Source organism: Trachemys scripta, chromosome 12, assembly GCF_013100865.1.
Source record: "Trachemys scripta elegans isolate TJP31775 chromosome 12, CAS_Tse_1.0, whole genome shotgun sequence".
Taxonomy (NCBI): domain Eukaryota; kingdom Metazoa; phylum Chordata; order Testudines; family Emydidae; genus Trachemys; species Trachemys scripta.
This window is the reverse complement of record NC_048309.1, coordinates 2,202,650-2,224,874: the sequence shown is the minus strand read 5'-3', so window position 1 is coordinate 2,224,874 and position 22,225 is coordinate 2,202,650. Positions and strand designations below refer to the sequence as shown.

The following is a 22,225-nucleotide window of genomic DNA, read 5'->3' as shown; positions in this document are numbered from 1 at the left end:
CGTCTGCCCTCCCTTCCAGTCCCCAGCTAGCTCCAAACTCCAACCCCCGTCCAGCCCCTCCTTCTCTGGCCTTTGTCTCTTTCCCAGGCCAGGAGGTCACCTGATCTGTTTGTCTCCATCACCTTCAGTGGGCACCTTTGCAGAGGAGGGGCCCAGGCCATCAGTTGCTAGGAGACAGAGTGTCGGGCATATATGTGCACTGGCCCTTTGCTCTGCAGCAACCATACACCCTTATCCCACCACCTAGATACTTAAGAACTGCATGGGGAAACTGAGGAAAACATTAAGAACAGTCCCACTTCGTCACATCTCCCCATGGGGCACTGCCCTGTCCCGGTGTGTATGTGCAGCGTGGACACGCCCCAGCGATATCCAGACTGCGGCAGCTGTACACGGATGTAACTTGTGCCGACCAGAGTTTGGAGTGTAGACCTGCCTTAGAGAGCATTTCCAGCTCTTGTTGGTGTGCTAGGCACTCGGCCAGCACATGGGAAAGCACCAGTGCAAAGCCCGGAGTTACGTGTCTAACAGTGCCCCAGACTGCGTCACCTGCAAGGATTGAACCTGAGGCCTTTGTCTNGTGTCTAACAGTGCCCCAGACTGCGTCACCTGCAAGGATTGAACCTGAGGCCTTTGTCTCTAAAAGCACGAGCCTGAACGCCTGGCCCCATTGCAGTCACTGGGAGTCTTGCCATTGATTGTAATAGGGTCAGTTGGCTTAAAGGCTGCAGCAGACCCCATCACCTCTGTACATGGTCTAGTCACTAGGCGTGACTAAGCGTATGGATTACGGTCAGCCCCCGGCGGCTCTGAGCCTGTCTGGCCTGCTCACCCGTAGGCCGGACATGCGGGTCAGTTGTTCAGTCCCAAACGGTATCAAGAAACTTGCTTTCTTGGCCATTTCTTTGGTGATAGAAGGCAAAGGGCCAGCCCCTCAGGCCCTGGTGGAACCACGGGAGGCCCTGAACGCAGCAGAACTGGGGCGGGGGGGATCTCCAGCACAGAGCTGTGTTCCAGGGGGTCTGCCCGTACCCGAGCAGGGAGCATGCCTGGGGGCATGGCAGTGGCAGAGCAGGGGAGGGGCAAGGACACCTGTTTTGTCCGTCTCTGTATTTATACCATGTCCCTCACAAAGAGAGCTGAACTCCTGAGGAATGGCTGGTAGATCTGTGGATCTACTGGGAAACACTCCCACCTCCCCCTGGGGGAGAAGAGGAGGGAGGAATCACAAAGTACGAAGTGAGCCATTCCTCTAGGCCCCTCTTGTACGAGCCCCGTGAATCGGGACTCGGGCAGATGCAGCTGCGGCTCGCAGCAGTGACAAACTGCAGCCACGGGCGGTGTATGATTGATCCGTCCACGTTGGTCACACCATTCTTCTCCAAGCAGCCTCTGTTCTTAACAAGGTTGTGAGTGACGTGGACAATGGACGCAGAGGGGATTTCACGGCTGATCCAGAGAAGGAAGTACTCAGCTCCCGCCTGTCTGCTGGATTGCAGCATGGCGTGCTCTGCCCAGTGCTCGGTGAACGGGCTTTTAAAAGATTTATTTGGGACCCCAAACCTGATCCTGCTTTGGAGAAACGGGATCAAGTCACTGGCTCCTCCAGCCACACCATCCTTCCAGCCTTTGCCTCTGTCACCAGCGCTCGGAAGAACGCCGAAGCAGAACTCAACAAGCTGGAGTGCTGCTGGGGCTTGGGCTGGTTGTGCGACCTGAAAAGCCAAGGGCCTGAGTCTGATCTCGAGTCAGCTACTTTTACGCCAGCGTGACTTCATTGCTCCCAGTGCAGTTACTCCTGATTTCCACCTGAGCGAGTGAGACTAGGGGCCAGGCCTGAGTCTTTGCAGGAGGCTGCGTTGCAGTTGTTCTGACTGAAGCTCGGGGGGGAGAGGAGCTGGCACAGGAAGCGGGAGCTGAGAAAGGTGCAGCCTGGGAGCCAGTGTTAACACTTGTCCTTTGCATTACAATGGGCTGGGGAGATTTGGAACAGATGGTGTCCAGCTCCGTGGCCTTGCCAGAGCCCAGTGCAGTGAGCTGAGCTCATGCCCTATCAGCATCTCCTGCTCTGCCCGGCGCCCCAGGCTTTCCTTCCCACTCCTCACATCGCACAGGAGAGAGCTGGGCAAGGGGAGGCAAAAGACCAGTGGGGCTTCCCCGGGCTGAGCTTTCAAATCCGGAAACAGCAGATTGTGTAGCTGGCACTCGCAGAGAGAGAGAGGTGTGGGCTGAACCAGGAACTCCTGGCACAGTCTCCCTCTGTGGCCTTGGGCAAGGCATAGCAGCGCTTTGTGCCTTAGTTTCCCCAGCTACCTTCTGGGGGCGTTCGGGTTTGTAAAGTGCTGTGAAGAGGAAAAACGCTAAACGCAGTTAACGGTGGGTGGAGTGTTATTTTATTTGTATTTTATGGTTAAAACCCCCCAGTTCTCCATCAGGACAGTCGGGTCAGGGATTTTCAGAAGCGTGCCGCAAACACATTCACACGTGGCTCGAAAATGGGCCCTTGCTTTTCCTGGAGGAAAAGGCACCGTTGTGGCTGGGGTGTTCAAATCCCCTTGGTGCTGCGAGCTGAACTTGGACTCCTGCACTAGAGAGGGGATCCCAGGGAATACAAGAGGACTTTGCCCTGTTTACTTCCTTGCCCAGACACACTGTGGGCCCTGAGATCCCAGGACTGGCACATGTGCTTAACTATAGCATGTGGTTAAGACTTTGCCAGCGTGGGGCCTGGTGGAGGAAGCATCTCCTGTCTGCGAGGGAGCAGTGAGTTGTGGGCGGCACAAAATGCTAGAATTAGCGGCTCCTTCAGTGCTGCATATCAAACCCTCCCTTTTACACTAATGCAAACAAACCAATTGGAGCCGGGGAGCCTGGCTGCAGGGTCCCAGGCCGGCTCACCGCAGTAATTGGCACATAATGAAACTGGAATTGAACTATTAAAATCACATTATTTGCTGACACTAATGTTTTGTTCCGTTGCCAATGCTCTGAAGGTCCTTTTGTGACTCTCAGCAGGAGAGACTCGTAACTATCTCACAAAGAGGGGGGGGGCTGGGAAATAAGAAAATTAGGCCATTAAAGCAACTCCTAAGGGCTCTATCCCGAGCCACCACTTGAGAATGAGACTGTGCCGGAAAAACGGCCTTTTGTCCTCGCGTTACGTCGAGAGGCTTCACTGTCTGCGGGAGTCGCTGCTAAGAGCTTTTCTCCACCGGCCACGGGGCTGGGAGCTCGGAGTCCACCACGCTAGCGAGCGAGCGAGAGATTTTGGCATCTTTTCAGGACTTTCTGCAGGGCACTGCGTAACCGCCTATGTGTTGCACTGGGCGCTAACCCTTTCACGAAGGAGATGCCAGCCACGGGTGGAGACCAAGAATTGTTCATCTCCCCCGGCTGATGCTTAAGCTTTCCCTTCCGCACCTCAGGGCGTGATCCTGCCAGGTGCTGAATGTCCTGGGGGCCTCATGACTTCAGGGAGAGATGAGATCGTTCAGCCCCACATCGGGACACAGCCCTCATGCCGAGCCTCTCTGATGGGACCTAGCCAGCCACTGCTACTCAGCTCCTGGCCCTCTGTGCCAGCTTTAACGTCCTGTCCCAGGGTAACTGGCCCCTTTAAGGGGACCTGGGGCTAGCCCCACCTGGGCCATAATTAATTAGCTGCTTCCCAGAGGGTGGGGCTAAAGGGGGTCAGCTGGTGCTTTAATAAACACTTGGCTCTTATAAAAGGACTGAGCGTGAGCCCAGGCTGGGGTGGAGCTATAGGAAGTGGGCAGCAGGCTGGCTCCTGTAAGAGGCCCTGAGCCAGGGCCCAGGAGAAGGTAATCCCGGGGAACCAGCCTGTAGACTGAGTGCTCGATAGCGGAGAGAGTGAGAGGTGGCCGAGAAAGGAGCTGGGAACAATGCCCAGAGGGTGGACTGAAGAAAAGCCCGTGCAGGGCAGAAGAATGTTTTGTTTGTTGGGATGTTTTAAGTGGACTCCTGTTACCCTGGAAAGGGTTAACTTTGTTTTGTGACTTTGCTGGAGCGGCAAGCCGTGTGTCCAGCACTGACCTGGCTGTGTGGAGTTTCTTTATCAGGGCTGCTTAATAGGGAAACTGAGGCAGTGCTGCAGAGCCATCCCTGGTCGGGGCCTGGTGGCGCTTGGGAAGCAGCTGACCTTGTTATAGCCATATTGCAGACTGGCGTGCTGAGGCTGGCTTGGGAGGGGCCTGAGGAGGCTCTAGCAAGCACAGTCAAATGGAAGGAGGCAAATGCTGGCTGGGGCCAATGAAATCTTCATGAGTAGCTGACCTGCCAGGATTGGGGCCATTCATGTGAAGCCCAAGACATGAGCCCATGATCTCAAGGCCAGAGAAGCGGGTCCTGCATCTCCTTACCTGCCTCCTCCTTACCTCGGCAGGGGATCCTACTGCTTGCTTTTCAGCTCCTGCATCCACTCCACGCCACCTGCGGCCACTTGTCTCAGAGCCCAGCCGCCACGTGCCCCCTGCTGCCATGGGTGAGGCAGGCGCCTGTCTGGAGAGCCCGGCCACTCTCTCCCCATGTCTCCTTTCCCAGCCATGGGCAAAGCCTCTCTCAGGTGAGAGCTGCGTGGGGCAGGCTCTCCTCTGCAGTAGCGTGAGAGGGCTGGGAAGACCCTGGGCTAAACCCCTCTCTGCTCTTCGGCTTTCATTCGCTCCCAGAGCTGCCTGCTGCAGCCCCACCTCTCCAGGAGCCTCTGACTCGGGGGTGCTGTCGAGGAGCTAGTGAGCAGGGCTGGCAATGAGGACTCCAAGGGACCAGTTAATCCCAGCGAAGTCAGCAGGCAGTTTGTATCCTGCAGGGGGCTGACCAGCCGCTGGGGTTCTGTGCGACCTTGGGCAAGGCCACCCCCTCTTTCTGGACCTCCATTTCCCTGCCTGTAAAATGGGGACAGTGATACTGGCTTCGTCGGGGTGTATTGAGCTCGGTTAATCTCTCAAGTGCTTGGAGATCCCCGGTTGGAAGGGGCTGGTGCAGAGCTGGTGGTGTGAATAAGCGGAATACTGCTGTCCGCTTTTTACTCCGGCAAAGCTCCCCTGACTGCGGCGAGAGTTGTGCCAAGTAAAAACTCGGTGAGGGGCTCAGGCTGGGGCTGGTTCTTACGAGCTGGTACTTGAGCTGGGGAAGTGGAGCAGGTACTCGGCTATGTTCCTTCACCAGGTGCACACGTGCTCTCCCGCGTATCACGTGGGATCTCACTAGCAGCTCCCATTGCTTAATACGTGACTGGGAGGCGCTCGGCTGAGCACGGTGTAAGAACCTATACAGAGCCGAGTTACTTGGCAGCCCCTGGGTTTCCCTGGCACAGAGCAGTCCCAGAGAGCAGGGACACCTTAGAGGTCAGGGTGGGGACGACGACTCCTGACTTTGTGAGCTCCCTCCTGTGGCTTGCCAAGCGCAGCACTAGCTCTGCTGTGTAAACCCCTCAGTCGCTTTGCTGGCGCCCAAAGGGGCTGATCTCTGGGGGACAGCCGGGGAGCAGCCACGAGGCCTCACTGGGGTAGCCTGCGGGTCTTCCTGAGAAATCCCCATGTGAATCCTCACTCCAGCAAGATAGGGCCCCTGACGCCCCAGGTTGATGTTCCTAGCAGGCAGTGTCAGGGGATGGGGGGAGGCGGGTCTGTCCCTGCCCCTGACCTCCGGACCCTGAGAGTATAAGGGGTGGGGTAGCCTCCAGTGCCTGTGGCGGGTCGGGGTTCTGCTGCAAGCCCCCCTCCCCTTGACTTGGCCTCTGGCTTCGCTGCTTGGTGTGGGGGAACTGCCGCCCAGTCGCTTTTCAGCGAATTCGCCCAGGCCCAGGGCCGGAAGCAGGACGGTGCTCAGTGACGGCCAGGAATGGAGATCCTGGGGCGAGGTGCACAGGTTCCTGGTCTAGTTACTGACGCAGCTTCCACGAGCCTGCCTGTACATTGAAAGCCGGCGCGGCACGAGGCTGGGCGGGCACAGGGGTGGCTTGCTGGGGGGCAGAGTTTCTCCTCGCGGGGCTAAGGCTCTCCTGTCTTCCCGGCCCTTCCCACAGTGATTGATGAAGGCTTCTGCCATTAAGAGCCATTGCCAGGGTCCTGGCCCTTCTGAGTGGCTGGAAAATTGTCAAGAGCCCAGTAAATCCCCCTCCCTGCTGAATGTTGAAAGCGCAGGATTAACAATCACTGTCACATGTCAGTGTCCTTGGTAACGCAGCCAGCCAGGGAGCTGTCAGCTCCGTGGCAGCAGAAGGGCTCCTCTCTGTCTGCGCTGATACACCCCAGCCCTGCCTCTCCTCCCTCCGGGCTCCACCGCCCAGCCCAGCCTTGCCCCACTCTGCCCTCTCGCCTCCCGGGCCCTCGGCTGCCTGGCTCACTCCCGCTGTTCTGCCTCCCCTCCGTTTTTCATTCATCTCTCTGCTGTCCCACAGACCAGACACCCCTTTCCAGTGCCCCAGCTGCCGGGGGGCTTCACCCACCACTGAGGGGATTTCCAGCCGGGCTCCAGCTCTGCAGGGCCCCTGGCTTTTATGGGGCTCTGGCGTTGCTGGGCAGGTGTCTCTGCAAGCCGCGGAGGCGCTGCGTAGTTGGGGCACGTATTCCTCCCAGGGCATTGGCAGGGGAGGGTGGGCAGGTTTGGGAAGCAGGGCTCTGGCGCGGCAAGGCAGTCAGCTGGCGGGGCTCGGGCACTACGGGATGGGGCTCCCTAGGGCAGTGCAGCATTCCATCGCACCGGCATCCCCGGCGGAGCTCGGGCACTGCCAAGTGCCTCTGAGTAACAGGGCGCTGGCACAGGGCAAGGCCTCCATCCCTTGCCGGCGCTGGATTTACTCCCACGCGGCCAGGCCCGCATACACAGGGCCCAGTTCTCTGGGGCAGCCCCGCTGATTTCTGACCCCGTCTCTCCATGCTAGGCCCAGCTGCCACACGCTCTCTCTGGCTCATTATCCATCTCTCCTTTGTCTCTAGGGGTGCCTCTCCCTCCTCTGCAGCTCCCTCGCTCAAGGGCCCAGCCTGCCCTGCCCACGCTCCCCTCCACAGTACCCCACCTTGCTGCTCTTCTCCTGTCAAACCAATTGTCACTTTTCACCTGCTCTGGAACCTTCAGGCTCCAAGGGTCCATCTGCCTCTCCCAGACCCCCTGCAAATCTCTCTCCCTGCTAGTCAGAGCATCCTTCAGGGCCAGGGGTTTCCATTGCCAGTGTGTGCAAGAGGCAAAGGAAAGTCTCCACAGGAGGGTGAAGGAGCCATTGCTCTGGTTCTGCCATCCAGCTCCTCCTCCGTGCCCAGAGAAGCAGCCGCGAGGGTGGCCCAGTGGTTGGGTCAGTCACGGCCTGCAGCATCCAGCTCGGCGAGTGGTGCATGTTTCACTGGAACCAGTTTGGTGCAGTTTGTTTGCCAAGGCAGGCTCGGCTATTGGGCTGCAGCGAGAGAGACACAGAAAGACCCAAGATCGCTGGCAGCTTCCCCCTGCCCACCCATCCCTACCTGAGCACCGGGGCCACCGGCTCTCCCGCATCTTCCCACCCTCTGGGATAAATTCATTTGACTGCTTCAGTATAAAAATGACTCCCCCATTAGAGCTCTTGCCTGAGCAAAAAGCAGCTGCTATTCCCAGGGCAGGATCAAATATCTTCCGCCAGCCCCTGGCTTCCTGCTCCTACTCCCAGTTCCTGGTGGAGGTCGGAGAATGAGCTCTATTTCAGGTCCCAGCGGCCCTGCCCTGGCCCCCCAGACGCCAGCTGCTCCATGCTCTCATCCCCTCGCTGCATCTTGCACTTCCCCCTCTTCCTCCTCCTTCACAAAGCCCTGCTGCCCTGCCGTGCTCTGGGAGCAGTGAGTCTCTGCAGATCGCTGCGTGCCTGATGGGCTGCATGAAGTGTGGGGGTCCCTGTGGCCCCCCAGGCCTCGCCTGAGGTGCACTCTAGAAGAGGGCTGGTTCTGTGGGTCCTGCAGCTTTCAGGGGGCCGTTAACCTCCCCTAGGGTCGGGAGAGGGTGTGGCAGCAGCTCCGGCTGGAGGTGACACAGGGTGGAGCTCTGTCCGGGCCGCAGGGTGAGGTGGACTGTGTGGGTCTGGGCCGGGGAGAGCCGCCTGAGGGAGCACTACCTGGCAGTGATGCCTTTCTCTTGGCGCACTCTGAACAGTGTGTTTCTCCATAAGCCCGTGACTGAGAAACCACGGGGCCAAGTCCAGGGCTGGTGTCATCAGGCAAAACACCACTGAAACCAATGGCGAGGCACCTCTTTGCACCAGGCTGGAATTTGGCCCAATAAGAGGAACGATTCCCCTCTGGGTGTGTGCAGAGGGTGTGTACGCGCCTGTGCCCATTGCACAATGATGGGAATTGCTCCACTGCTCCCTCTTGTCTTGCACGTCTGTCCTAGCTGCAGCTTCTCCTTCTCCCCCGTGGGGCGATGCTGTCCTGCAGAACGGGGCTTGGTCTCAGCCTGACACAGACACTGCTTGGATCCCTGCATTCTGCACGGTCTAGATACCCCCCCCACCACACCCTGCTGCACCTGCTGCTGGCCACCTGCCACTGCTGGATGCCCCCCAGCCTGTCCCGGGTACAACCCTAACCCTAGTTACTCCTAGCACATCAGTGAGCACTAGCTGGCTCTGGCTGGTAAATAGACCCTGCCTTGTTCACTCCTGGTGGCCCACTGGCCCAGAGTCACCCCCACCCCCACTCCCACAGGCTCCCGGTTATGGGCTCCCTCCCTTTGTGCCCCCTGAGCAGAGCTGGGTGAAACATTTTTGGCACATAGGAAATTTGCTGAGAAATGCATTTTTCAGGATCCCGACACTGTCCATGAATTCAGAGCGAATTCAGCAAATGCCTTTGGCTGACAACAAAAACATCAAAAATCTGGAAGCATTTTGCTGTGAAAAAAAATTGAAATGAACCATTTTGAAAATGTCTGGTTTGATTTGACATTTGAACATAAGAACAGCCAGACTGGACCAGACGAAAGGTCCATCTAGCCCAGTATCCTGTCTTCCAACAGTGGCCAATGCCAGATGCCCCAGAGGGAAGGAACAGAACAGGGAATCATCAAGTGACCCATCCCCTGTCGCCCATTCCCAGCTCCTGGCAAACAGAGGCTAGGGGCGTATGTAATTGGAAATATTTCATGTTGACCCGCACGTATTTTCTTCTGTATTTTATTCCACCAAGAAACCGAAAAGTCAGTTTGGCTTGAAACAAACCAATTTTCCCGTCAGCCACCAAACTGACAAATCAGGTATTTTTTCAGCTCTGCTCCTAGGCACTGGTTTCTCAGTTCTGGCCCAGCATTATCTTCCCTCACTGGGAATTATAGCAGGGCCATGGAAATAGAAACTTTGATATCTGAGAGCTTCCTCGCAGCCAGGGCCTCCAAAAGAATCCAAGCGTAAAGCCAACCCCACTCCCCAGTGCAGACGCCTGGGTCACTCCATAGCAGACTTCTGGCTTTGCAAAGTTGATCTTTCCAAGAGCAGAACTTTCTAGCACTGGTGCCCCATCCTTTTGAGAGCATTCATGGAGCAGTTCACCCCCTCTGGTCCCACAGCCTCCCGTAGCCCAGCCTGAGTAAAGAGGGCTCCTAGGACAAGGCTATTATGGAAAAGGACTCCAGACCCATCCTCTGCCAGCCTTCCCCTGCCCAGGATTTCTGCTGCAACACGTTCTTCCTTTCTTTCTCTGCTTGAAGATCACTGGGGCTTTGCACAGGCTGGGAGGTAGCCCAGTTGGGAACACCAGCCCCTGTTGCTTGACATCTACAGGGCCTTGCTTGGAGCTGCATTATTCAGGGGAAATCCTGCGTTATTCAGAGACTCCCGCTGCAAGTCCCGTGGGGCTCGGTGGGACCATCCTTCCCTTCCCTTCTCCACGCACTGAAATCTTCCAAGAGATCTGCTCCGTATGTGTTGGGCCAACGCTTCCTGCACTAAGAACGGGGAGGAGGCGAGCACTGAGCCAGGAGGAACTCTCGGCTGGAACAGATGGCAACTGCAGATGAGCGCTCGCAAGGGCAGCGTGTTGGGGGGCTTTGCTCCTTTGGAAAGACGTAGGATGTTGAAGGTGCTAGCGGAATGTAACTTGTCTGTTCACTGGCTAAATACGGCCCTGTCTCCGCTCAGCCTTTTCTCACGCCCCACAGCAAGGAGCCCGTTTCCCAGTGATAGTCACTAAGGAGCATTGACTTATTGCAGCTGAGAAAATGAACTTTGCTCAGGCTTGCCTGAGGCAGCTGGCACATCCCTGGCTGCCCCACAGGGGGATGCCAGGCCTTGGTGTCGTCCAGCCGCCAGAGCGGGGCCAGCCCCACCTCCTTGGAGCTGATGTATGGGCTTAAAGTGCTGGGATAAGGCTTTCTGCTGGCACTCACCAGCTAATGGAGTCGACTGACAGCATTTTATGGATCTGATGCAAAGGCCATCAGTTTGCGTGACAGTTTTACTAGGTCGGGAGGGAGCTTTATAGTCCAACTTCCTTTTGCTTAATCTTTCTGTTTTCCCAGTCATTTGTCTCTCACCTTCCGACATCTACGTGAGGTGGTTTCAGTAGCGGAGCAGCGTGGAGCACAGGCCAGCAAACAGCTCCTCGGCCCTGCTCCACCACTGGGGCTCAGCCATGCCCTCCCAGGGTGCCCTTTCCCCAGGGTCCAGCTCCCCACCTGGCACCGTTCTCCTCCTTCCCGGAGCGAGAGAGGAACTGAATGTCTAGTGAATAATTCAGAGGATGTAACTGACTGTGAGCACTGGAGCTGTTTGTCCCCAGCCCAGGTGAGAGCCACAGGGAGCAGGGGAGAGCCTCTGGTTGTGAATACCTGGGTAAGGCAGGAGCTCCAGCACTGATTGGCTGTGAATCAAGCTGCATTGCAGCTCCCGGCACTTGTGGTCAGTTTTCCTTGGGCACCTGTGAATGTGGGATAACGAACAGCAGGGGTGAGACCATCAGATGACAGGGCACTGCAGTAGGGAACCTCAGATCTCTGGGGACCTTATGGCCTGGGTCAGGCAGGACACTCTGTAGGGAATCATAGGATCAGAGAAGATTAGGGTTGGAAGAGACCTCAGGAGGTATCTAGTCCAACCTCCTACTCAAAGCAGGACCAATCTCCAACTAAATCATCCCAGTCAGGGCTTTGTCAAGCCTGACCTTAAAAACTTCTAAGGATGGAGATTCCACCACCTCCCTAGGGAACCCATGCCAGTGCTTCACCACCCTCCTAGTGAAATAGTGTTTCCTAATATCCAACCTGGACCTCCCCCACTGCAACTTGAGACCATTGCTCCTTGTTCTGTCATCTGCCACCACTGAGAACAGCCGAGCTCCATCCTCTTTGGAACCCCCTTTCAGGTAGTTGAAGGCTGCTTTCAAATCCCCCATCACTCTTCTCTTCTGCAGACTAAATAATCCCAGTTCCCCCGTTCCCTTAGCCTCTCCTCGTAAGTCATGTGCCCCAGCCCCCTTAATCATTTTCGTTGCCCTCTGATGGACAATCTCCAATTTGTCCACATCCTTTCTGTAGTGGGGGCTCCAAAACTGGAAGCAATACTCCAGATGTGGCCTCACCAGGGCCGAGTAGAGAGAATAATCACTTCCCTCGATCTGCTGGCAATGCTCCTACTAATACAGCCCAATATGCCGTTGGCCTTCTTGGCAACAAGGGCACACTGCTGACTCATATCCAGCTTCTCATCCACTGTAATTCCAGGTCCTTTTCTGCAGAACTGCTGCTTAGCCAGTCGGTCCCCAGCCTGTAGCGGTTCATGGGATTCTTCCGTCCTAAGTGCAGGACTCTGCACTTGTCCTTGTTGAACCTCATCAGATTTCTTTTGGCCCAATCCTCTAATTTGTCTAGGTCACTCTGGACTCTATCCCTACCCTCCAGCATATCTACCTCTCCCCCCAGCTTAGTATCATCCGCGAACTTGCTGAGGGAGCAATTCATCCCATCATCCAGATCATTAATGAAGATGTTGAACAAAACCAGCCCCAGGACCGACCCTTGGGGCACTCCACTTGATACCAGCTGCCAACTAGACATCGAGCCAGTGATCACTACGTGTTGAGCCTGACCATCTAGTCAGCTTTCTATCTACATTATAGTCCATTCATCCAGCCCATACTTCTGTAACTTGCTGTCAAGAATACCGTGGGAGACCGTATCAAAAGCTTTGCTAAAGTCAAGGTATATCGTTGACTGTTCCTGATCACCACCTTCTCCTCCAACTACTTCAAAATGGATTCTTTGAGGACCTGTGTCACAGAGTCCCCGGGCGATGCTCTGGAACTGCTCCCTACAAAGCCAGTCAGGACTCTGGTGAAGTCTCCTCTCTCTGAGCAGACTGTCTTCAGGGCAAGAAGCTCACACGGCTTCACCTTCCTGGGTCTGACCTTGGAGCATTCAGCATCCTCTGCCCCTCTGTGCGCTTCCCACAGCGAGTCCGCCCAGGTGGGGTCCTGGGAAAGCCAGAGAGCCCTGCACCCCCACTTCACAGTCAGACGTGACTCCCAGCCAGCCAGTAAAACAGAGGTTTATTAGATGACAGGAACACGGTCTAAAACAGAGCTTGTAGGTACAGAGAACAGGACCCCTCAGCCGGGTCCATTTTGGGGGGCAGTGAGCCAGACTCCCATGTCTGCACTCACTCCATGTCCCCAGCCAGCCCCAAACTAAAACTCTCCAGCCCCTCCTCCTCTGGGCTTTGTCCCTTTCCCAGGCCAGGGGGTCACCTGATTCCTTTGTTCTCCAACACCTTTAGCTATCCCCTTGAAGGGGGGAAGGGCCCCGGCCATTAGTTGCCAGGAGACAGTGTGTCGGCCATTTATGCACACTGGCCTTTATCCCACCAGCTAGAGACTTAAGAAATGCATTGGGGAAACTGAGGCACCCCTACAGTATTCAAAGGAAACATTAAGAACAGTCCCACTTCGTCACAACCTGCTCCATGATTTTTCCAGGGACAAAGGTGAGGCTGACTGGTCTGTAGTTCCCTGGATTCTCCTTCTTCCCTTTTTAAAGATGGGCACTACATTAGCCTTTTTCCAAGCGTCGGGGACCTCCCCCAGTTGCCACGAGTTTTCAAAGATCATGGTCAATGGCTCTGCAATTACATCAGCCAACTCCCTTGGCTGCATTGCATCCGGCCCCACGGACTTGTGCATGTCTAAATAGTCCTTAACCTATTCTTTCATCAGTGAGGGCTCCTCACCTCCGCCCCATACTGTGCTGCCCAGTGCAGCAGTCTGGGAGCTGACCTTGTCTGTGAAGACCAAGGCAAAAAAAGCATTGAGTACATTAGCTTTTTCCACATCCTCTGGCACTAGGTTGCCTCCCCATTCAGTAAGGGTTCTACACTTTCCCTGACCACCTTCTTGTTGCTAACATACCTGTAGAAACCCTTCTTGTTACCCTTCACATCCCTTGCTAGCTGCACCTCCAGTTGTGTTTTGGCCTTCCTGATGACACCCCTGCATGCTCCAGCAATATTTTTATACCCCTCCCTAGTCATCTGTCCAAGTTTCAACTTCTTGTAAACTTCCTTTTTGTGTCTAAGCTCACACTGCTGGAGCCATTGCTCACTGACATGCACGGCTGGGGTAATTCCTACAGACTAGTCACCCCGCATAAGGCCTGGGGTCATGGCTATAAGACAGAAGGGAACCTACAGCTTGAACCTTGCTCGCCCTAAGGCTCTGTCTACACCAGGGGTGGCCAACCGGTGGCTCCAGAGCTACATGCGACTCATGGGGGTGTACTTGAGGGCCCGGCTCGCTTTGCTGCTGCTGCTCTTGGAGATGGCGAGATCAAAGCCAGGTTGGGGGTGTGTACACATGCCGCGTCACACCTCAGATTGGCATGTAGACAGGATTCCTGGGGCCCAGGGGTGCATAGGAGCTGCCGGCTTCATTTGAGCAGAGGGTAGAGCAAAAGGAATCCGCACAAATGCCTCTTCCTCGGCCTCTGGCAATGGCTCACCGCAGACCCAGCGCAGCTGGTCAGTCCTGGGCTTGTTGCTGGGGCGGGGGAAGGGAGTCCGTTTGCAAAGTAAAAGACGGCCTGTTTGTAAATCACAAGCGTGTATCCACACACACACCTCCGCTGACCCCACACTGGCTACCATATGGCAGGCACAAGCCATGGCCCGAGCCAGGGACGGCTCCGTCATCAAAACCCTGTGAGTTTCCTGCATACGGCTCCCCAGGTCTCAGTCAGAGCAGCTGTTCCCTTTATCCTGTCGGATCAGCATGGCAGGGGAAGAGGCGCAGGCTGCAGTCGGGTTGGAGTGGGGTGGGGGGGATAGAGATCTGCTTCTGAAAGCCACGGTGCGGCGTTCTCCCTCTGAGATCACTGCGGTCAAACTGCACCCCCCGGGTCAGTGTGCAACCCAGCGAGAGAGACCAGGAGGGGAGAGTGGCTGGGATCCCAGTGAAATAGACCAGAGAGGCGAAAGGTATGGGGCTAGCCCAGGGAAAGACACTGGGACTCAGGATACAAAGAGGCCAGGCTGTGTGGCATGAGCAATCAGGGGATGTGCAGTCTAACCAGACTCCGTACCCACTGACGCCCTGCATAGCCTGAGAGAGGATCCCACTCGGGGGCAGCTGTGTAAGCCCAATTCCTGCCCCTGCCCAGCGCGCCCAGTCTCAACTTGATCCCTGTGAGGGTGGGTTTGGGTTATTGCTGATTGGCAGTCGGGCTGACCAGTCCTCTGCCTCTCCCCCTCCACCCCTAGGCAGCCACAAATGCCTCCTGCACAAGGCGGCAGGGCGTCTGCACAGGGCTCCGTTTCCTGGCACACAACACGGGATCCCTGCATGGACCCCCGGCATCCTCCTACCCCACAAGGCACCAGCCTGGCTGCCTTTGGGGCCCTGTGCACCCAGGGGGAGGAGCTCAGCACTTGCCCCACGGCCAGTAACCCCTATTAACATGCAGAGCAGGAGGGGGAGACTCAGGCAGGCAGAGCACAGGAAAGCATCTGCAAGTGGACTGGCTTGTCCTGTCCCGCGGCTCCTGGCCCAGCGAGAAGGGTAGGAGGATACTCCGCTCCCCCATCCCGCTTTCCTGTGGCCAGCGATGAACGTGCTCGGGAGGAGTCTGAAAATGCTGGGAAGGATCCTTGAGTCTCCCCAACGTCAGAGCTTTACCCTGGCCCCCCAATGCAGGACTCTGCTGCCTTGCGCTTATCCCCCGATCCAGCCACTGCCTGGCTGGGCCGGGCAGCAATGCTGCATGCCAGTCTCTGACAAGGGGTCGAGCGAGTGGGGAGCGCTCAGGTCTCACCCGCTGTCTCCTCTGCCTTCTGCACAGGTACCTCCGGACCCTGTACCTCGGCCTCCAGAGCCGCTGGCAGTCAGAGCACAGGCAGCGCCACTTCTTCTGGAGGATGATGTTTGAGAGCGCGGACATCAGCATGCTGCGGCTGCTGGAGACCTTCCTGAAGAGCGCCCCCCAGCTGGTGCTGCAGCTGAGCATCATGGTGCAGCAGAACAACATCGAGCCTCTGCAGGGTAAGGGACGCCCCGCACCTACCCAGCCCCACCCCCGGCCCTGCATCTGCCTTCCTGCCCCTCTCGTCACCTGGCACTGCAGGGGACAGCCCACGGAATTAAAAGGTGGCAAATCCAAAACTGAGAGACAGAAAGAGTTTCTCACACCATGGGGGAAGAGACTGTGGAACTCCCTGCCACAGGGAGTTGTTGAGGCCAAGAATTTAGCAAGAGTCGAAAAGGGATCGGACACTTGTACGGATAACACAAACAACCAGAGCTGTCAATAGGTAATGATTGAATTCTGGAAGGGACATCAAACCTCCTGCTTCGGAGCTGAAGCCAGTGTCTCTCTAACTGAGGGACCGGGAGGAGACCTAATGTGGTGGCAGATTATCCCATATCTGCTCCTGCGGATTCTTACCCCTTCCCCTGCAGCATGTGATGTTGGGCCCTGGCACAGACAGGACACTGGGCTAGAGGGAGCTGGGATCTGATGTTCCATCTTCTGTCTTCCCTCCCTCTTCCTCCCATCTCTTACCATCCCCTCCCGCTGTTCCTCTCTTCCTCCCCCCTCCAACTCCCTGACTCCTTCTGTGTCTCCACAGGTCTCTCAGCCTCGGCCTCCCTGGTGTCCCTGGCGTGGATGATCGCCTCTTACCAGAAGGTGCTGCGGGACTCGCGGGAGGACAAGATGCCCATGTCCTACAAGGGGGCAGTGGTGCAGATCCTCTGGCATCTGTTCACCATCGCTGCCCGCGCCATTGCCTTCGCCCTCTTTGCCTCCGTGTTCCAGCTCTACTTTGGCATCTTTATCGTCACGCATTGGTGCATCATGACCTTCTGGATCATCCAAGGGGAGACGGACTTCTGCATGTCCAAGTGGGAGGAGATCATCTACAACATGGTGGTGGGCATCATCTACATCTTCTGCTGGTTCAACGTGAAGGAGGGCCGGAGCCGCTGCCGCATGGCCATCTACTACACCATCACGCTGGCGGAGAACGCGGCCCTCACCGGGCTCTGGTACATGTACTACGACCGCCAGGCCACCTCAGACTTCGACGCCTTAATCATCGTCTGTGTGGTCTCCTCCAGCTTCGCCCTGGGCATCTTTTTCATGTTCATCTACTACTGCCTCTTGCACCCCAATGGGCCAGTGTTCGGCCCCCAGACCACAGGCTGCATTTTCAAAAAGGCGCCGGCCGCCTGCGTGGGGCCCCCAGAGGACGTTATAACCAGCCCCCCGCGCTCCCTGCCACGGACTACAGGGGGGGAGAGGGAAGGGGTGCCAGGGGACAGGGACAGCTGCGTGCCTGTTTTTCAGGTCAGGCCAAGTGTCCCCCCGACCCCTGTTGCCCGTGCCCCCCGGACAGAAGGGCCCGTCATCCGAATAGATCTGCCCAGGAAGAAGTACCCGGCCTGGGATGCCCATTTTATTGACAGGCGGCTCCGTAAGACGATCCTAGCGCTGGAGTATTCTTCTCCGGCTACCCCGCGCCTGCAGTACCGCAGCATGGGGGCCTCGCAGGAGGTGCTGGAATATGAGACCACGGTGTAGGCCACGACGGGAGCCATGTAACTGCCTAGTATGCCCCCCTGGCGTGGGGCTGACACGATGGTGCATTTCCAGAGCCCAAGGGGGTCGCTGGTCGGAGCCCACTGGCCGCCAGCCCACGCCTGGCCTTCCGCTGCGCTGGGGAGTGGCTGTTCAGTATCTTCTTAGCATTTTGCCTTTTGTGTTCCTTAGCACTGATGGCCCCCCCCCTCCCCGCTCTACCCCCCCATCCCAGAGGGGTTGGCGAGGTCAGCTGGTGCTACCCCCACACTCTGCCTTGACGAGCTCTCCCTCTAGCGATGCCATGGCAAAGTTTTCTTCCCTGGGCCCCAGCTGCATCCAGGCCGCCTCCCTGGCAACCCCACAGACAGGCCCAGAGGAGTCCATCCTCCCCTCCAGGCAGGCGGCTTTGTTGGTGCTGAAATACCTCACCCGTACCTGAGCTCAAACAGCCTGGAGCTGCCCCACGGTGTGGCCGCTAGCCACCAGCAAAGGGGCAGGGTACCTGGTGCAGGGGGGTTTGCACAGAGCCCGGCTGGAGAGGGTGGTGAGCAGCTTCCCTGTGGGTGTGAGGACTGGCCGGAGCTGGGGAGCAGGGTGCGTGAGGGGCTGTGGAGTGGCGGGGTGGGGGGAGGAATCGGGGCAGGCAGAGTGCCCTGGATACAGAAATGCACCGCAAATCCCCGCTGCTTTGGGCGGGGCGGGGCCTGGGAATTGGGGCTGAGGCGTGCAGAGCTTGGGGGAAAGGTGGGACCCTGGTTGCTGGAACACACGCTGGGTGCTGGGACGTGCCGAAGGTGCTGGGGTAAGGTGGAGCGTGGCAGTTGATCAACAGGCAAGATCACAGGCACAATCCTTTATCATTTGTGTATAAAGTCTGTTCCCGCAATTCCCCGGGCCTTGAAATTGGGGAATGGCCTTGGGCCCCCTCCCCCTCGCTCCTCCCACACACACCCTGAGACCCCTGCCACAGCTGTGCCAGTCCCTGGGGGCAGATGCACTTCGGCCTCTAAGTAAAGGGGCCATAGGAAGGTTAATAATCCCAGCGTCCCATGGGGTGAGCGTGGCGGAGGATTCTCTCTAGAGTGTTTGGGTCACGATGGAGAGAGCCCGTGGGATCCCAAGGAGCACGTCGGCCAAGCTGGGCTGGCAGGAGCTGGAGACAACAGGGAGAAAGCTGGAGCAGAATGGGGTGTTTGCTTGAGGCCAGGCCAAGCCAGGGCCAACAGCCCTAGCAGGATCAACGTCAGATTCGTACCAGTGCCAATGGCCAAACTCCCTGGGTCTTCCGTGGGAGCGGCTGAGGGCAGTGTCATCACGATGCAAGAGCCCCAGGGCTGCAGCCATGCCAGGCACCATCACACACCCAGCGTTTGCCACTCTGCAGTGCTGGCCGTGCCATTCCAGCTCCTGTGCAAGGGACGCAGCGGGACTGGGCTTGATTCCGGGGCCTTGGGTGGTAAATACTGCGTCTGCAGGGGCTGGGTGGGCCCTGTTGGTGCAGGGATGCAGTGTCCCGTCACAGCTCTGCAGGCATGGTACTGAGAGCTGAGCTGGTTCCCTGCACCCAGGCCAGAGGCTGGGGGCAGTGATCTCTCACTGGGGTGGCTGTTTCAGTTTTTTTTGTGAACCGGCTGGTGCGTGGGGAGGGGCTTTATCACCAGCATGCCATGAAATGAACAAAGGCTCCCGCACTGTTCAGGCCAGGCCAGCAGACAGGACAAACCCCCTGTTTGCAGATCCATGGCCCAGATACCGCCACCACTGAAGGACAATGATCCCAACAAGGCCTTTTCAAGCCAGACTTGTACGGCTTTGCAGCGGGTTGTGGCAGGTCTGCCACTGGAGACTGGGGGTGTTTTGGTTGCTTCTTCATATATTTTCCTGCTTGTGTGTTTCCACATCTGGAAACCCTGCAGGCTTTTAAATGATTGCAGGGGAGGGTGGGGGAGAGGGGTGTCTTTTACCATGAAGATTAATAGGTCACAAAGAAAGCCGTGTGCACACTCCCCTCCCCCTGCAGAGGGCCAGCCCCACCTCTATTCTGACCTGACTTCATTGCGCACACAGGTCTGAGGGAGGGCAGTGTGAGGCCTGGGCATGCATAGATGCACACCTGGATCTCGAGAGATGAATTTAAAAAACCCGTTAAGTGCGCAGGTGCTCCCTGATTCCTGCACTTGTGTGCGCAAACCGGTTCATTGCACGTGCAAAAGGCTGATTAGTCGCATTTACCAATTGGCCTGGGCAGATGCATTAATCAAGAGCAGAAATTAGGTGCCCCTTTGTCACCTGCAATGAAGAGCTGACGCTTGCTGAATCCCTGGCCCACAGAGAGGATCACACAGTGCCACCTCACTGATCCCAAATGCCCTTCGGTCCCCCCCACAGAGCTCCAGCTCCTACTCCGAGCCCCATGATTCCAAGGGGGGGTTGCAACCAAGGGAAGGCAGATGATGCCGTGAGAGCTAACGGCCTTGGCTCAGGGCTATGCCTGAAACCCCAGACCTGCTTCAGCTGCCGGGGAAGCCCCAGCTGGCCAGGCCCAAGGTCACCTTCCAGGCTGAAATGGGGGAAACTCAAGAGTTACGTGACATGGCAAGAGCATGTGGAGGTGGGGGGAAGGCAAAGCCCCCATCTCATTTTAAGCCTAGCTGTAGGGTTACGGGGGGACGCCCTTTACACAGCCCCCCCTTCCCCCACCACGGACAGGCTGATCGCACTTCCCATGATCAAAGCCCCACCAGTTCTCTCAGTCCCTTATGGGAGAGTCTGAAATATCCGATTTCCTGTTTCTTTTTGCCCTCACCTTTGGATTTAACCCTTTGGCCCCTGCAGCTGTCGGCTCTCCCAGCTCTGGGCCCTGTGTTCATTCCAGTGGTTCTGCAGCCGGCTTACCCTGTGTCCTCTTACACAGCTGAGCAGCTCGTGACTGGCACCGACTGGGGCACAGGGGGACCTGGGTCACTGCTCACACAGGGGGATACCCGAGTCTCCTCTCCCGTAGCCGGGCAGGGCCGCGCTGACTCTGGGCGGGGGTTAAAATGTAACTGAGCCAGAGAACAAACCAGCTGCCTCTGCGTCTCCTCCTGAGACTTAAACGCACTGGGCTAGATCTGCCCTGGGCAGCCTCCGCTCCTTTTGGGGGTCAGTCAGGACAGGGAGAGAGGGGGAAGGCGTCTGGTGCCCGAGGCTGGTAGCTCTGTTGGGCCATTGCCCCGGCCCGTTGGGGTCCCTGCACAGGCTGCAGCTGCCTGAGCCAGGCACCATTGGTTTGTCTGATTTGCGAGAACTGTTTTTTCGGATTTGTTTTATTTTAAGTGAAATGATCTACCTCCGCGACGCTTGCTGGATTCCATTGCTACAGCTGGCTCTGCCGGGAGGGGTTGCTGGGGGGGTGGCGTCCCAGGTGCTGGGATGCGCGTCAGAAAACCAGGGGTTCGTTGAGCCAAACGTCCCCCAGGCAAGTGAGATTTGGGGCTGTACATGAGCAGAACTGGGGGGGCTTCCCGGGCAGTACAGCCCCACGTGCGGCTCTCGGGGCTCCATGAGGAGAACAGAACCTGCCCTTTATCATCTGTGGCCAGGTCCTGAGAGCCCTTGCTAAGTTTTTATCCAGGCCTCACTCAGACAAGCCTCTGGCTACGGATTTATCCCCCAGTCAGCTCTGGCGTGTGCAAGTCAGCTGGGTGGAGCTGAGCAGGGCCACCTCATCTGGCCTGCTCGGCTCGTTCCCATTTCCACCTGACTCTACAGCCACCTGTGTGATGGTCAAACTCGCGCTGTATTCCCCCAGAGAGCTCACACCGAGTGCCGCTTCGTGCTGACGGTCCCAGGTAGCGAGCGTAGCAGTGTGCGCCTTGGGCAGGGCTTGGACGCGCTGTGCAGTCCTGGCTGGCTGGCCCACATGCACTGTAACCTGACTAGCCTGCAAGCATGGCGCGTACCATCTGCCCCATGCACTGAATGTACCCCTCCCTATGCACTGATGTGTGCACTGCGCCCGGCTACCGCATGTGCTGTGCATCCCTAACTGCACCGCATGCTGGGTACGCTGACTGCACGGCTTGCACCAGAACCTGCACGAAGCACTATGTTCACGCACAGGACACTGTGCAGCGTGCGCTGGTGCACTGATCTCTCCCAGGGACAGAGTGTCCCATGCACACCGATTACACCACCCGCACGCACAGCACACCAGAAACTGAGCATCACGTCTCCCATTCACCATCTGGCACGAGTCCCACAAGCAGGGCTTACAGGGCAGGGAGTCACGGGAACACACGCCCAGTGCCAGTTAGAACAAGGTGTGCATGGCTCTGGCAAAACTATGGGGCAGAGCAGGGGCAGTCCAGCTCCCCCCCTCAGCTGGTGCAGTGAGAGCTCTTGTTTCAATCTACTTTAACCCCGGTGCTTGGAGTTGTCAGTGCACTGACTGTACCGTGTGCTGTATGTTATACCCCTGGCATCTGCATTACCGCACGCTGACTGCAATACGTGCCTTTTACACACCATGCACTCACTCACCCTGGCTCATTGTACTGTTTGGTAATAGTGAGCTCCATAGAACTGTGCAGACCTCACACTGTAACGACACCATCCGTACTGACTTCACCGGGTGTATTACACCTCTCAATCTGTATTTTGCACACTTACTACCACACTCTTGTCCTATACACCATACTACCCATTGATAGTAGCATACGGAATAGAAATTGTCCCTTTGCCATATGTCCATTGTCCTTTTCAGGCAACTATGGTCCTGTTGTACCATGGACTGGCCCAGATTATGATCTCAGGTCAGTGGGATAAATCCAGAGTAATGCCACAGTCATCTGCGTCACTCTGGATTTCTGTCGTTATCAGTGAGCTCAAACGCCGACCCACCACCTGAAGAAGACATGCCCAAATGGTGCTGCCACACTGCATGCTGATCGTCCCCACCTCCGCCCCGGCACAGCCCGCCCCACGATGCTGCATGCATTCTGCGCCACGTGATGCACAGTGTGTGCTGTCACACCAAGCGCTGTGTGGAGCATGGAGAGTTAGCACAATTAGCAGAACGTTGGCATCTTCCGAGGCAGATTGTAACCACGGCCCACCTGATGGCCAGCAGATTGCAGCTGGAGGCCGACTCCCGAAGGCGGGTTTGAAAGAGATTGCAGAGAGCGAGAGAACTGGGGAAGAGAAA

General features: G+C 57.1%; 1 protein-coding gene across 1 annotated transcript in view; it reads left to right on the top strand.

Moving 5' to 3' along the window:
* XKR7 (XK related 7) overlaps positions 1-17,618 on the top strand; it is a 28,327-nt gene extending 10,709 nt beyond the window's left edge. Inside the window, exons 2-3 of the mRNA XM_034787592.1 lie at positions 15,298-15,497; positions 16,085-17,618. Coding sequence (XP_034643483.1) covers positions 15,298-15,497; positions 16,085-17,037 — 1,153 coding nt within the window. The 3' untranslated portion in view covers positions 17,038-17,618. The remainder of the gene's footprint in view (positions 1-15,297; positions 15,498-16,084) is intronic.
* The last annotated feature ends 4,607 nt before the right edge of the window (positions 17,619-22,225 follow it).